The sequence below is a fragment of the Impatiens glandulifera genome, chromosome 3, assembly GCF_907164915.1.
Source record: "Impatiens glandulifera chromosome 3, dImpGla2.1, whole genome shotgun sequence".
Lineage (NCBI taxonomy): Eukaryota > Viridiplantae > Streptophyta > Magnoliopsida > Ericales > Balsaminaceae > Impatiens > Impatiens glandulifera.
The window spans coordinates 1538389-1554186 of record NC_061864.1 but is presented as its reverse complement, the minus strand read 5'-3'; the positions used below and the strand labels follow the sequence as shown (position 1 = coordinate 1554186).

Genomic DNA, 15798 nt, shown 5'->3' with positions numbered 1-15798 from the left:
TCCATTTATAAATGAAAAATTAATAAATAAAAAATCACCACTAACCTCCGTTATCTCCTCTCAACCTTTTGGTCCGTCCATTCTTTCTCGTCTCTCATTTTCTTATTTTATAATTTATAATTTATAATTCTAATTTTAATATATTTTATATTATGTTAACCAAATTTTTTACTTTTTTTTATTATTTTGTTGAATGAGAGCTAATATGAACCCTGCTCCAACACAAAATTATTCTATTTATTATAAAATGAAGTATGATTTATATATATACAATAATATTTTGTTTTTATTTATTTTAATATATCTAAATAAAAATAATATTTAAATTAGGATACTTTTTTTTTGTCCTAATCTATTAAGATCGTAAATAAAAAACATTAACATGAGAAAAATATAAAATATTTATATATTTTTTTAGAAATAATTGAAGAGCAAATTTAGAAAAGGAATGACGTGACCATTGATTAAAATAATAATAAAATTTATCTTCCTAATATTTTTTTTAGTTAATAACATGATTTTACGTTATTTTCATCATTTTATTTATTTATTTATTTTTAGAAATTTCTTTTAAATGTATTAATTATTAATGAGGTATGAGATACATTAAATATAATAATTTTGGTTGATTTCTATAAAAAAATTAAAAAAATTAGTGTATATATAATATTTTTTTGCAAAAATATATTTATGGTGGTAAAAAAAATAATGGATCACAAAAAGCCATACCCATGGACCATAGTTGGGCTTTTAATTGAAGAGCCCATTCCTTTAATTCAGCGCGCAAATAATTCGTTCCTCCCATTAATTACTACAGAGTACACAGTCTACCGCCGTGCGCGAGAGGAAGCGGGAGGCTTGAAGCGCGAAAATGGAGGCAGAGCTGGCGCATCTAGAGAGCAGGCAAATTGAAATCCTCCGACGAATTGAAAAACTCGAGCTCATTCACCAATTCTCCCACTCTCTTTCCATATCTTCTCCCGACGAGAATCGATGCGATGTTCAACAGCCCGAAGATGCCTCCACTGAAGTTCGTCTCTCTGCCATTCTTGTCGCCAGTGGCGTTCAGGATTTCATATTTAAGAGAGTTCCATTCGATTACTATGATTGGACTCTCGAAGCTCGGAGGGACGTCATCAGCGCCGCCTCTGTTGATCATCTTTGTAAAAGCATTGTTCTGGTACCCCCACTTTCAAATTTTATTTTACACTTGCGAATTTGTTTTCATCAACTTGGGTGGGATATACTAACTTAGATTATAAATTCTTTAATAAACTGCTTCAGACATGGTCAAATATTTTTATGGTTACTCAAGAAGTGATTTTTAGTTAATGGATTAACTAAGATTGCAATTTGAAATGACAGTGTTTTTGGTAGGGTACTAGCCTTGCTGTATGATTTCTTCATGCATTGTTATCACATGCAAGTGCTGGGGATGCTTGCATTGTGGAGATTGTGTTGTCAGGTGAAAGAGTTGTGAATAGCTTGCAATGCTGTCTCCTAAACAAATGGGGTCATACATTCTCTCTGTAAAATTATTGGAATAGGTTCATTGTTATCTTTGAAACAACTAGGGACAGTCATCTCTTTTCTGTAACATTATTAAGAACATATTGACCCCTTTCATAAGTTGGTATGAGGAACATTCACATGGCAACTGAAAACACTAAGAGAGATTGCTTAATGTCCATAAGAGAGAGACACTAGTGAAATTTCTGTCTGTCAATATATCACAGACCTTTTTTAATTTCTCAACAAAAAGTTGAAATCCTTTACTGGCCTTCTTCCAGAAAAATTGCAGGGATATGAATATATCTGCTTATGCAGGTGTTTGGCTTCCATTTTATCAAAAGGGAAACCTGTTTCATGTTTGAGGTTCTCTTTATCTATTAGAATGTCAAGGGTCTGACCAGGAAAAAACTTTGAATTTCTTTTTGCTTCCTTAAATTTTCAGAATGAAAAAAGCCTTAAAACCTTCGACAAAGATGCATATAACTAGACTCTTTTTTTCATAATACACAGGTCAATACTCAAGCTCCTTCTGAGATAACTGACTGTAGTGATCGCAACAATTCAAAGTATTATGTTGTTGTTGTTCAGGTATATGCATCCGCCTTCCCATGTACTGAGTAAAAGATAAAGCTCTTTATACATTCCCAATAACAGTTTCTGTGGTTGCTTTCATTCTCAGTACACTGCTCGATTCAATGCGGAGACGGTGAGAAACTTCTTATATGCCCTCAACGATGGGAAGATAGCAAAAAAGAAGTTTAACTGTAAGTTAATGTAGAAAGTGCAGAAATGATTTAACTTTTTTAATCCTTATATTAAAGAAATCTCTTATCCTTGTTTTTTCAGCTTTTGTGGGTCATGTCAGTATATGTCATGATCATGTGTAGAATTTGTTAAAACACATATAAAGGACTGTCATAACTTAAAGGACTTGCTACCTTGAATGTTGTTTCCTCTTTCTTTGTTTTGCTCGCCTTCGGGTTATGTAGAAGAAGCAGATACTCACGTAAACTCCTATCCTTTTTTTCTCTCCAGTATCCTCTTACATATATATACACATTGTATAGTGATGCACTGACACTGAAATGAATCCAAAAACTGGCAAGTGATAAGCAATCAACTGATATGGTTAACTATAAAAAGTATTCATTAAAGCTAAACAAACTATCATGAGAAACTAATTATCTTATCTTTGTCCACCATTCCACTAAGTGCTATAGTGCTTAAAGTTCTGCTGATCAACTGTTGTTCTCGGATCAAGGAAAATTTGATATTATTTCCACATTTGTGAGATTATTGCAGTGAGGCTTGCTCCTGAGGAGATATCCCAGAAATTGACTGGCTATGAACATAATGGGGTGACATGTGTTGGCATGAAAACAGATATCCCGGTAATTGGCTTTTCCTTTCTTATTTAAGGGCCATAATTTGGTATTGCTTGAGAGATGCAATTGGTTTGAGCAACCCTTTTTGTTAACTCATCTGGTTTACAGGCTCCAATTTTCAAAGTAGCCTGGCCTTTGTTTTCTTCTCTGGAAGCTCTCCGTTCTTAATTTTCTGATACAGATAACGATAGTAATTAAAACTACTACCTATATGTAGACAGCTTTGTGTAGATTCAAGACCTTCTGAACTACTGCTTTCTTTGACTTGTAACTACTTTGTCATGTCTGATCAAACTAGACAAAGGTCTTTTAGCAAAACACATGCAACATCATGCTATGTAAACTTGAAAGAAGCCAGCTTTTGGCCCGACAATAAATTTGAGTCGCTCGGGACTAGAAATAATTGCAATGATGTAATGTGATTTAGGAATAGCAAAAAAATAATTGGAAAAACAAACAACAAATTTTTTTAGAGGAGTGATAGGGGGAGGGAATTTGGGAGAGAGAATGATGTGTCACTATATCACTGGTTGGAAACAGGATAAAGGGTGAGGAGAGAGAGAATAGAGAAAATTTTGTTATTTTTTCGGCCAATCAGATTGCGCCACGTCATTCCCTTTAAAATTCCATCTCCCAAATTCCCTCCCCCAATCATTTCTCATTTTTTTAAAAGTCGCCAGGAATATCAACTTTGTGTTGATCAGATTTATAAGATGAATCTAAATGTAAGATTGGGTTCAAAATTTTTGTGTACTTGTAGCCAAGATAAGAGTAGACTCTATGGATAAACTCTTTTAGATACATGTGTGATGCATGTGTATTTCTTTTGACAATAGTTCTTTTATATTTTCTTTGATTCTTCTTCTACACAATGGTATTAATCGTTCATAAATCAACTACCACAGGTTATCCTTGACGAAGCAATCGTAAAGCTTACCCCTGATTTCTTCTGGTTGGGAGGTGGAGAGATTGATCTCAAGCTTGGGATCAAAACCTCCGAGTTCATAAACTCTGTAAAACCTTTTGTTGTTCGCTGCAGTGGTAGCTGATTGACCCAAATGAACTGTTATTGTTACTAATAATGATGGCAGAGTATGAAACATTATATTTATTGTGGGGGACATGCCAACTTGGGAGCTTCAACATGTAAGGATGCAGGTTTGGAATGTTACCCCAAGGCTGAAATTTGTATCAGACTATTATATTCTTCAATAATAGGAAGAACAGAGAGACTCACGTTCCTAATTCATGTGATCCTACTCAAATTGTTCATGGAAAATTCTGACCGAGGGATTGATGTTTTTCTGGACAAAACTTTTAATCCTAATTAAAACAGTAAGATAGCTCAGTTATTCATTATTTGCTAGCCAATAATTATAATTTTTGCTACAAATCTGTATTGAAATGAAAATTTCATTTCTTTCCCAAAATTACAAAATATAGTAAAGAGCTATGGCTGAATGTTGTATGAAGGATGATCGTAGCTTAGTGCACTTAATGACCTTTTCCTAGTTAAACGTTCCATTACTTTCTCAAATCTGAATAGAGACTAATTTTCTTATTCCACTTGAAGAAGATGTGAATGTTTCCCAAGATTTTAAGGCTTAGAATCTCAATATTAGCCTATTAGGTTATCGCATGTTTCAGAAAGTTCCTATTTGCTCTGAATGAAGTTAAGATATTTTCATTTACATTCTCGATCACAAGTAGTGCACTATTTAGGACATTTATTTATTATGCAAAGATTGCTTAGCACTAACTATAAAATTGATATTATTTCCTGCAATCTAGATTAGTTTATTAATAGATATCATAAGATTTCATGTCTATATAAAGATAAGCTCTAGGTCTGAAGAATTTCATTTGATAATTGGATGATGTATTTATTATTATTGTCCTTTGAATAGTTCCTATAACATCTATACTGGGTTGTGCTCACTTTAATTGTGACAACTGAAACAACTGAAACAGCAGAAACAAGTATGTAACTGCCTCTTCCTCATTTAAGAAGAAATCAAAACCAAACCGACACATGCACATTAAATATGGGCACACCACCCGTCTATTATGTTTTCTTATTTATACAGAATCATACAAAAAACATGCATGTAAAGCAACACATGGGGACCATCCCTCCTTCCCTCCCTTAACCAAGAGAAAAACACCAAATTTTAATTCTCACCTACATTCTTTCCACTAGAAGAAAATGTAGATTTACATGACAGTATCTTGATCATTAATCTTGCCAAGATTTGCATATAATATATATTTTACAAAGGGCATTCAAGGAAGAAATTTATAGTAGCTGTTGAAAGATCAAACAGTTTAATTATGGTTCTTTGTTGTGGATAGGTGGCTTTCTATGAGGTTGCACATAATCCATAACACCTATATCTTCACCGTCTTCTTCTTCCATAGGATTAGAATTGTCACTTTCCTTGGCTTTCTCAAGCTTTTCTCCCAGCTTCCTTCGCTCTTCCTTCTTGTATTTCTGCAAAAGAGATCGAATTTGGTTGTTAAGCTTTTATTGTTCATGTAATTTTCTTTAAATGATGAAGATCTCTTGTTTTTTTATTCTTCTGAAAAATAAGCATGTGCATCACAGATATAGACTGCTTCAACAGGTTAGAATTTAAAGCAATGGACCCACATTTATCTGGTGGAAGAAATCCAAGAAAGTCTCAGTTATTACCTCTTTTAAGCTGATTGTCATTTGCAGAACTTCTGGGGAAGAAGATGAGGCTTCGGTCTTCTTTCCTGCAAATGAGAATAATGTCAGAATACAATAGATAGCCGACAAAAACACAGTAATAATGGCAAAAAATACTAATTGTCTAAATACTCTGGACTTAGACGTAACGAACTATATACACAATTCTTATATGTTAATTTCAAGGATGATGCTTAAAGTTTTATCATGAGTTTTGTCCATAATGTATATGTGGAAGAAGAAGCACTTAGTTAATATAGGTTATAACCTTTGATAAGATGGTCTTCTTCCATGCATGGTGCCTTATGCTTTGTCTTACTTGCATCATCCTTGTTGTCATGATCCTTTTCTGTTATATTTACCTCAATGAAGGAAAACTTCGAACGAGACAAACTCCTACTCTTATGATCCTCTATTTCCTGCACCAAAGCCCCAAAATAATTAATTATCTCTTTTTTTAACATATATACGAATATTGCAGTCATGAAGTCATAACTAATACAACTATTATGAAATTCAGAATGAACATCTGAATACTGCTTCAGGTGGGTTACCTTTCTAGGATTGTATAAACCTTTCCCAACTTTCTCTCTTTGGACAAGATGACGAGCATTGCATGCATGCAATGAAAGGAAAACAACGAGCCAAAGAAAAGCAGACATGATAACAGAAGATAATGATATTATGGTAAGTTTGAGGTGCGTCTTTTATTTTTGTTGTAACTGGAAATATTTATAGTGAGGCAATAGACGCATAAGCATTGAATGCTATGGGGGGTCTAGAGATGGTAAAGGAAGTTGTGTTAGAGGAAGTGAGAACATGCATGTGTAGTTGATGAATGATCAACATTTAAATGTGGATTGAGAGAGATATGGAGGGGGGTCCCCCATAGGCCATACCCTTTCACCTTCTCAATTTTTTTTAATCTTCTGGGGGACCTTAAGATTGAGAGAATAGTCCCATGATCCCATCTTATTTAAGTTTCTGTGTGTTAGCTTCAAAACCTGAAGCCAGTCAGCCGAGTTGGCCTTTCGTAGGATGGTAACTATATATATTCACTTTACTTGCTCAACTTGGTGTTATCAGTAACTTCCATAAGATCTGAATCGTGACGAAGGAGAATGTAATTGATAGTCTTTACTCTCTTCATGCAAAGGAATCACCTATAGGTTTATTTGAATAACCACGTGGTTATATGTAGATTATAAAAAATCAGGTGGGATCATTTTGAGTTATTTGTTTGGAAAGTCCAAATCTCCTTCCACTGAGGGGGCTACCCATTACTCTTTTGGCATGATGTGGCCTTCTTGGAAGCATATCCACCCCCAAGATATGAGAGAGAAACAGTCACAGACATCAGACACCCAAGAAAGCTGTCCTTTTGGGTGCACTCATTAGATATTAAGCCCGCCCAAGTTGTAACATTATTGGCAGCGACTTAAATGCTAAATTGGAAGCATTAGGCATTAAGCCACTTATCATTAGCTACTTTTGTGGCAGTAATTGGGGGGCCCGAGCCCAAGTGCTGGAAGTGTGGGAGACAGAGTTGCATGGCAAAACCGCCTCTTGCACCTGCATATGGGGTCATGGTGTGGGTCCAGTCAGTCTCCCCACCTTTTCCCCCATGGGGCTCTGCAGGCCACGTGGCATCATACCCATGTGATCATTTGATCAACTTTGGCATTGCAATGAAAACAACGGCCACCTTTTGATGGCCCATGAGAGTGAGAGAGTAAATTTCAGTTGTCTCTTACTACTACGTTGAGTTTTCTTTCTGATTTGGTCATTTTCAATCATGCATGGGCCTTTTTTTCTTCTTTGAAGACATCTTGTTGCTTTCTTTGTTTTCCATTTCCAACATGAAACCTAACCTAGATCTTACTGTCTCTTAATGAACTCATTAACCTCTTTTACTACTCTATGCATCTTTTAACGAGCAACCCGAATTGAGTTTAGTGTTTCTTTTATTACAATCTAAGATTTAGTTAGCCATCTGGGTCAAACATGCATCTTTTATGCACAAAACCGAACTCGCTTTTCATCATTTTTTCGTCACATCTTTCAGCTATCTACATTTTCATAATCTTTTTTGCCACTTTGTCTCACTCTCATCCTCACATTTTATTTTCTTCCCATCACTTTCACAATTATTATTTGCACCCATACTCTCATCTTCCCATCACATTCTACTTCACCACTCTTTCATATTTTCATAAGTATTATGACTTAATTTGATAATGGGCCTCACATAATGAGATTTATCATGAGCACAAAGATTTGCCTAATTGGAAAGATTCTCACATGTTAATGGATTGTAAATGGGTACAAAACTTGGAGAAAACATGTTTGGTTTTTGTTTTCTCGTCTGTTGAACAAACATAAAGTTGATGTTAAGGCACCATGTAATCTTAAAGTTGGCATTTTGGTTAGGATGAAACCATTGAGAAATCCAATTTGATGCCTCAGGGTTGTGGCAAGGTAATCGTTGAAAATTGCAGGCATTCATTTGTCATCCACTTGAAATTTAGTTTTAAAACTCTAATGAATGGATCTTGTTTAAGTATGAGAAGTTTGGTGATCTCTATTTTAATGAATGAATAGAAGATCAATGAGGTTGGTGATACTAGAAATGCTAAGAATTCAATATGCATGTTCAAGATAACTTAGAACTTCTGAGCAGTGAAATGTTTATAGAAAGCACTGTACAGTTTATAACATGTGATAGTCTGAAAAATGATGTGTTATCTCATTTTTTGATATTATTATCAAATACTTCATTGCTCACGCTTACAAGCTATGTTCAAATTGATTTTGATTAACACATAAAAAAAATTGAATAGTGTATTATAAATATATCAAGAGTTTGTGAATTTTGCCTTAATTTGGAGCACATTTTCAAACAGCTTAATATCATGATCACGTGGAGTTCTGGAGCTTAGTTTGATGTTGGTTATTTTAGTACAAATTCTCATATTATATATATATTTTTTTAATTATTTAATCATTTATTTTATTAATTAAAATATTTTTATTTTATATATTTTAAATAGAAGAATTCAAGACCGTGTAATTGAAATGCATTCTCTTTCTCACTCTATTTCGGTTGGAATTATCTCACTCTATCATATGCTTCATGTTCTATGCAAATATTTGGGATACTTATATTTTGTGTTTTCATCCATGTCTAGAAACATGCTTTTAGGATAAGGGATTAGCCTGAAGTTGCGTTTTCTAGAGACAAATATCCTCCACATATATTGAGAAAAAGATATTGGCTTTGGCTTTGATATGATAACATTATTCATGAAATCCTATTTTCTTATGTTATTGTGATTATTTGAATGTAAAACTTTTCTAAATGGTATTTCGATGTAACTATACTTGTTGTGGTACTTGTTAGCTTAGGGATCCTGGGAGGGATCCATCTCCCATAATCAAACATTATTGGTGATCTCTAAATCGGCCATTGAGGGTTTTTTCCTCCCACGACGACAACAACGGTGTCATGGAAAGTCATCTACTACAACACGATATCAATTTCAGCTCAATGGCGACGACTAAAGTCCCTCTGTGGATGCGATGGAGCTATAGAAGTTTCACTTCTAGACCTTTATGAGAATTGTTATGTAGATAAAAGTCCACCCAACCCATAAATTCAAAATACCAAAACTGAAGTGGAATTCATTCAATTTTTGTATTAACAAGTTATCATAACATTTATCGGGTTTAGTTATCTTGAACTAGCTAACTGAGTATTTCCAAACTATAGCCGGGCAATGGGATGGAGTTAACATCATTCTGAGTGAAATATGTTTTTGGAAACCAATAAGTTTTGGTTTTAATCATTGAGAAAGTGTGTTTGTCATAATTAACATAGAAAATGAATAAGTCATGTTATGAATATATATAAGCCTGCCCATAACTAGGGAGCCTTGAGTTTATGAGACTAAAGTTAGCCCAAATAACTTGCATATTAACATTTTTCATTATTGTTTTTGTTTTGGATGCATTCAAACTAGAGATACAATTGGGCGGATCTCGGTGAATCTCTCTATTGTACTATAGGGAAATTTATATTATTATAAAAAAATATATTATAAAATATAAAAATAAATAAATATATTAACAAGATTATATTTTAATTATGTTTGTTGAGATGTCTTGAAATGATGAGGTAAGAAAAGAGAATACTGGAATAAAAGGAAAATATATATTTTGGTGTGTAATTTTGATTTAAGGAAATAAGATTAACACAAAGAGAAATGTGATACTTTGTTATGGTAATATAATTAGGAATGTATTGTGATAATATTTTGAAAATTATTTACCAATATATTAGTGTTGACCTAGAAAACTGAATTTTTTGCCTTAAGAGTATCGTTTCCAGTCCCAGTTTTGTATCTGTTAGGATTTCAGGGGACCGAGTGTTATATAAACTCGTGTCATAACCCTAGTCTGTACTGATGTAATTCATATATTGATCTCCTCAATAATATTCTCTCTTTCTTATAGATGCAAGTTTTATCTTGGTGAACCACGTTAAATCTGTGTCGTTTTTTATTGCTTACATTATCTCACGCATTCCCGTTATAATAGTGTTTAATAATGTTAAGGGATGAGAATACAAATACATTTACGTCTCATTGTCGGTCAACTAGCGATAAAACTAGAAAAAAACTGTTCATCAAATAATTCGAATCTCTAAACGAATTATAATTGTCATACCTTAATTTAACTTCTTACATTTTTTTACTTTCTCAAATGTGGAGATGGTTATATTTTTTATCTCCAACTTCTTACCTTTTTTTACTTTCTCAAACGGATAAAATATATTTGTAAATTGTACCACACTCTAAGATCCTCATGGGATAATGTTGTGTCATGAATAATTTTTAAGCAAATTGCTTTTCCCACCCCCTCCCATATTCCCACTCCCCACTTAACTCCTTAATTAATTTCAAAATGACTTATTTATCCCTACCACCTTTATATATTTACACATTTCTTATTTTATTTATTTTATTTATTTTATTTTATTTTATTATTGAGTGTTTTTATTAAATATAATTAATTAATTAATTTTTAATATTTTTTTAACTTTATTTATTTAATTAAAAATACAAAATAATATTTTTTTTATATTATAATTATTTAAAATATATTAAATATTAAAATATATAATAATTTAATAAAATATAAATAATTAATATTTTATTATATTAATTATATATATATATATTAAAATACTTACAAAAATTATTTATCAAATAATAATTAATAATTAATAATTAGTCTAATCATAATATTTTAATTAATAATATTATATATTAATAATTAGTCAAACATAATATTTTTAATTTTAATTAATAATATTATATATTAATAATTATTTCTAATTTTAATTAATAATATTATATAATTAATATAATAAAATATTAAATATTTATATTTTATTAAATTTGTACACATTTTAATATTTAATATATTTTAAATAATTATAATATAAAAATAATAATATTTTGTATTTTTAATTAAATAAATAAAGTTAAAAAATATTAAAAATTAATTAATTAATTATATTTAATAAAAAAACTTAATAATTAAATAAAATAAAATAAGTAAAATAAATAAAATAAGAAATGTAAATATATAAAGGTGGCAGGGATAAATAAGTCATTTTAGAGTTGATTGAGAAGAGAGGGAGGGGGTGGGAATATGGGAGGGGGTGGAAAAAGCAGCTCCCATGTTTTAATTAGACTAAACATAAACTCAAATTAATTTAAGTGAGAAAACAATTATAATCCAAAATGTTAAAACTTTACTTAAAAAAAAATTATAATTTAAAATCATGAATTTTTTAATTAAAAAAAAAAAAATCAACAGAATTTTAATGATGGTAACTATTAAAGCACAAATATAACCAATATAGCGTTAACATACTGAAATATCTATGTATTGAACCTCTCATTTACAAGGTGCAAGCATAAAACAAACTCATAATTTGTCTCCAAAGTTAATAATTGATTTCTAATAATTCAAAAGGATTCGATTAAAATAAAATCATAAGTTTATAATTCAAATATATATTATGCAGACCCAAAAAGTAAGAAAAAATCTCATACTCATATATTTTCCCATTCCTTCAATTAATAGATTATTGAGCTAAATTAAAGGACCACAAGATTTCACATAATAATATATAGTTATTGTCCATCCAAGAGGGCTCCTACAGCTAAAACAATATCAACGAGTCCCGAAGCCTTTTTATTGACCACGTCTAGTTTAGCCGGTGCAGCCGGCGGGCCTTCAAAGCTGTCTACGCATGTGTCGATATCAGTAAAAGCGGCAGAGACATAGGTCTGAAAGCTCGAAATGTCGCCATTGTCCAAGAACGTCTTGCATTGGCTAAGTCTGTCCACAGTGTCGTCATAGTTCTCTGCACACGTATCATACCTGCCCTTGAGCGTTGGATCTGTAGTCGTATTGACTAGAGAAGAAACATAGCCGAATGATTGTTTGGCATTGGACAAGGCTATGTCGATCGATATGTAGCCCAGACCCTTGAGATCTGCTTCGGCTGCCCGAGGATTAGAGCCCAAAACTTGGTTACATTGGGAAGGGTTTTGGGTTATGCCGCAAACTTTGGAGACTAATGAGCTTGCACTTGTAAATGAGAGGCTAAATAAGATGATAGATACACATAACAAATAACAACTCATATTGAAAGAGGGAGAAATAGCCATATATCTTCTTATTGTTTTTATTTTTTTTCAATACCAATGACCTCTTTTTATAGTTCTTGATTGAGAAAATTTAAGTCCCCATATTAAAGTAATCTTTCAATAATTTTGGGAACTTTCTTAATATAAATATATATATATATATATATATATATACATATTAAACTTTGATTATTTTTTAGATTATGGAAATGTTACTTTATTGAAAGAAACAAAATTTACCATATATAACACTTCTTTAATATTATTAAATGATTTGAATTATTATTGTTTAAGAAGTTTTGATTGACAACCACCTATATATCTGAGACGTTATATACTAATATATTGATAACCTATGTTTTTTTAATAAAAAATGTCATTTAATAATGTTTTTTGAGTAAAACATAAATAAATGTACTGTTAAAGTAAAATGAAAAAAAGTACAACACTAACATGCAAAAATATAAAAATAAATAATTAGATAAGATCACACTGACATAAAAAAATCCAGGCACATTTAAGATAAAAACATATTTCAAACAAATTTGTAAAAACGATCCAATAAATCAATAATACATTAGACTAAGTATACATTAGTAATAATTACAAATATTTGTATTCAATTTTAAAATATAATATGTCTCACCTTTTACGATAATATATGTCTTATTCAAAATGTTGACATTATTAAATGAAAACGTTTGTTTGTGTTTATTTGGTTGTATGTTTTGTTTTCATGTTTTTATTGAAATTCTTGAATATGCTTTTTTTGTCGTTTTATTTATTTATTTATTAATTGAAGAGATTCTCATTTTTTTTATTATAATCAAATGAACATTTTTTAAACAAATATTTGATATTTTTTTCATATTTTAAATATATGAATTGCTAGATCGTAAATATAATGGATAATAATAATATAGTTCCTAATAATATATTTTGAGAAATACTATGATTTTGCTACATATTAGAGAAATTTAAGCAATATAGAAAGGAAATTTAAGAATTGTGAATTAATATGAGATCTAATTTAATTGTATTTGAAACCATTATTAAATGTTTTTTTTTGTTAATAGATTCTTGAGCAAAATAAACAAATTAAAGGGCCACAAGATTTCACATAATAATATTTAATCCAAGAGGGCTCCTACAGTTAAAACAATACTAATGAGGCCCGACAACTTTTTATTGACCACGTCTAGTTGAGCCGGTGCAGCTAATGGCCCTTCAAAGTTGTCTTTGCCAGATAGACCCTAGGGTAAGGTAATTAGGAAATCCTATGCATGCATTCCAATTTTTCAATATATAATAGTATTATTAATTATATATTATATTATTAATTTTTTTTTATCTTTTTTTTTTTATCTTTTTTCATATTAAATCTATATTATAATATATATTTAACTTTTTTTATCTCTTTTCTTATTATAATATATTAAATAATTATATCTCATTTTATATTATATATAAATATTAATTATATAATTACTTTTACACTTTTTCGGATATATATATATATATTTTGTTAATTACAAAATTATTAATTATTAATTCTCAAGAAAAAATTATTTACCATTTTAGGGGCCACAAAAATTAAATTTTCAGTACCCCAATTTTTAGGGCCGACTTTGTCTTCGCATGTGTCGGGCCCAACAAGATCGGCAGAGACATAAGTCTTAAGGCTCGAAATGTCTCCCTGGTCCAAGAACGTCTTACATTGTCTAACTAGAGAAGAAACATAGATTTGGCATTGAACAAAGCTATGTGATCAATATATAGCCCAAACCCTTGAGATCTGCTTTGGTTGCTCAAGGATTAGAGTCCAACACTTGGTTACATAGGGAAGGTTTTGGGTGATGGTTACTAAGAGACCAAAATATAATTGAAAGAACCTATATTAAATTAATTAGTAAATAATGTAAAATAATACTCACACACATTCTAAATAATTGGATTATCAAGATATTAAATTGAGGAAACAATTTTTAAAATCTAATTTTATAATAAAAAATCCAACAATTATACAATTTTGTTAACTGTCAATCCATTGATGAGTTCTTAAACGATAATGGTTAAAGTAGAGAAAGTCGAACGAGTCAATGTAATGGTTTTGGAAGATTTTTTATCAAATATTTTTAGCAATAATTGAAATTATCTTTAATCAATGGTTGATAAGTAATGTGATAGATTCATGTAAAAGGAACCGAAAATCTTGTGCAGTAAAGATCTTACTTTTTCGATGAGTCATCTATGCTTCGTTCCATTTCGAATTCCCAAGATAAGGAGTCAGTTGCAATGGAGGACCACGGTGTCAAGACTATTAAAATCTCGAGTTGACTCTCAAAATTTTACGATCTTACGATTTCACATTAGGTTAACGACTCTGGTTTTAAGTAAACTCTTAAATAAGTAAACTCTTATGATTTTAAATTTACGATAATAAGATTTTACAATTTTACAAGTTTATAAATAATTTCGATTTTACGATTCTATACGATTTTACGTTTAAAAAACAAATTTATATTTAAAAATGAAAAAATAAAGTTATTTTTTATTTAAATAAATTAATTAATATAAGTAATTTTTAAGTATAATTTTTTAATAGTTACTTTTTATTATTTTTATATTAATTTTATATTTAAATATATAAAATTTTAAAATTATTTAAGTATAAAATACTTAATTATATATAAATAATAATATATATCTATTATTTTTTAAAATTAAACTTTTACGATTTAAGTAAACTCTAGATTTTACGAGTTTAAAACTGAACAACGATTTTACGTAAACTTTCAATTTTGAGAGTCTTGTACGGTACCTTATCGAAAATGCTCACACACATTCTAAAAAATGGGATGGGATGACATGAAATTCTCATCCTTGGTTCAAGTGCTGACAACGGAGAAAGTCTCGTATTATAGTCTCTTAACTTTGACTTAATATATGCAAAAAATAAATGCTCTCATTTATCTTGGAGAATGGGATGTTAATCTTTGACACAAAATACTCTCTTTACAGGAAGTTAGGGAGCTAGTCTTATCGAGTAGTTATGAGTTCGATAATTTATTAAGTAACTTTTCTTTTATGTAATGTTTTTTGTTTATTTGTTTAAACGATTTTTATTATTTTAATATAAATAATTTTAAAGTTAACGCGTGACAGTGAACCGGAAGTGAAAAAGCTGATCATGCACGCAATTATTGTCCCTATTTTAATAGCTAGGGCGAGTATATGTTGTAACATGAAATTTTAAAATAAACCTAGGCCTGGTTCAGATTGGGGTTTTTGAAAAAACTTAGGAGGGAAAAAGGTAATGATTGGTGATGATTTTGAGGAAGTGATGATTATTTTTGATAAAAAGACTTAAAGGGTATTGATATATATGAATAAAATAAAAAATAATAATTTAAAATAAAGAATATTTTAGTATTTTGGTTAATGAAATGAGTGATGTTATTGTTGAGAA

At 30.4% G+C, this 15798-nt stretch overlaps 3 protein-coding genes across 3 annotated transcripts; 1 reads left to right on the top strand and 2 right to left on the bottom strand.

Moving 5' to 3' along the window:
* Positions 1-819: 819 nt before the first annotated feature.
* Positions 820-4256, top strand: LOC124931164. Its single transcript, XM_047471560.1, has 5 exons — positions 820-1180; positions 2023-2100; positions 2192-2276; positions 2815-2903; positions 3803-4256. The coding sequence occupies exons 1-5, from the start codon at positions 872-874 to the stop codon at positions 3944-3946; spliced, it is 705 nt and encodes a 234-aa protein (XP_047327516.1). The 5' UTR covers positions 820-871; the 3' UTR covers positions 3947-4256.
* Positions 4257-4936: 680 nt separating this feature from the next.
* Positions 4937-6385, bottom strand: LOC124932580. The gene is made up of 4 exons (XM_047473234.1): positions 6162-6385; positions 5876-6026; positions 5590-5654; positions 4937-5388 (listed from the first exon to the last, which is right to left on the bottom strand). Exons 1-4 carry the CDS (start codon positions 6267-6269, stop codon positions 5227-5229), a joined length of 486 nt encoding a protein of 161 aa, XP_047329190.1. The 5' UTR covers positions 6270-6385; the 3' UTR covers positions 4937-5226.
* A 5425-nt stretch (positions 6386-11810) lies between these two features.
* LOC124928816 (pectinesterase inhibitor-like) lies at positions 11811-12350 on the bottom strand. The gene has a single exon (XM_047469068.1). It carries the CDS (start codon positions 12348-12350, stop codon positions 11811-11813), a length of 540 nt encoding a protein of 179 aa, XP_047325024.1.
* Between the last annotated feature and the right edge of the window lie 3448 nt (positions 12351-15798).

Coding starts and splice junctions, on each gene's coding strand:
- LOC124932580 (XM_047473234.1), bottom strand. CDS start 6,269: ATGTCTGCTTTTCTTTGGCTCGTTGTTTTCCTTTCATTGCATGCATGC. Junction 5,655..5,875: donor AGAAGACCATCTTATCAAAG/GTTATAACCTAT, acceptor TCTCATTTGCAG/GAAAGAAGACCGAAGCCTCA. Junction 5,389..5,589: donor TGACAATCAGCTTAAAAGAG/GTAATAACTGAG, acceptor TCTCTTTTGCAG/AAATACAAGAAGGAAGAGCG.
- LOC124928816 (XM_047469068.1), bottom strand. CDS start 12,350: ATGGCTATTTCTCCCTCTTTCAATATGAGTTGTTATTTGTTATGTGTA.
- LOC124931164 (XM_047471560.1), top strand. CDS start 872: ATGGAGGCAGAGCTGGCGCATCTAGAGAGCAGGCAAATTGAAATCCTC. Junction 1,181..2,022: donor TTTGTAAAAGCATTGTTCTG/GTACCCCCACTT, acceptor CATAATACACAG/GTCAATACTCAAGCTCCTTC. Junction 2,101..2,191: donor ATTATGTTGTTGTTGTTCAG/GTATATGCATCC, acceptor TTTCATTCTCAG/TACACTGCTCGATTCAATGC.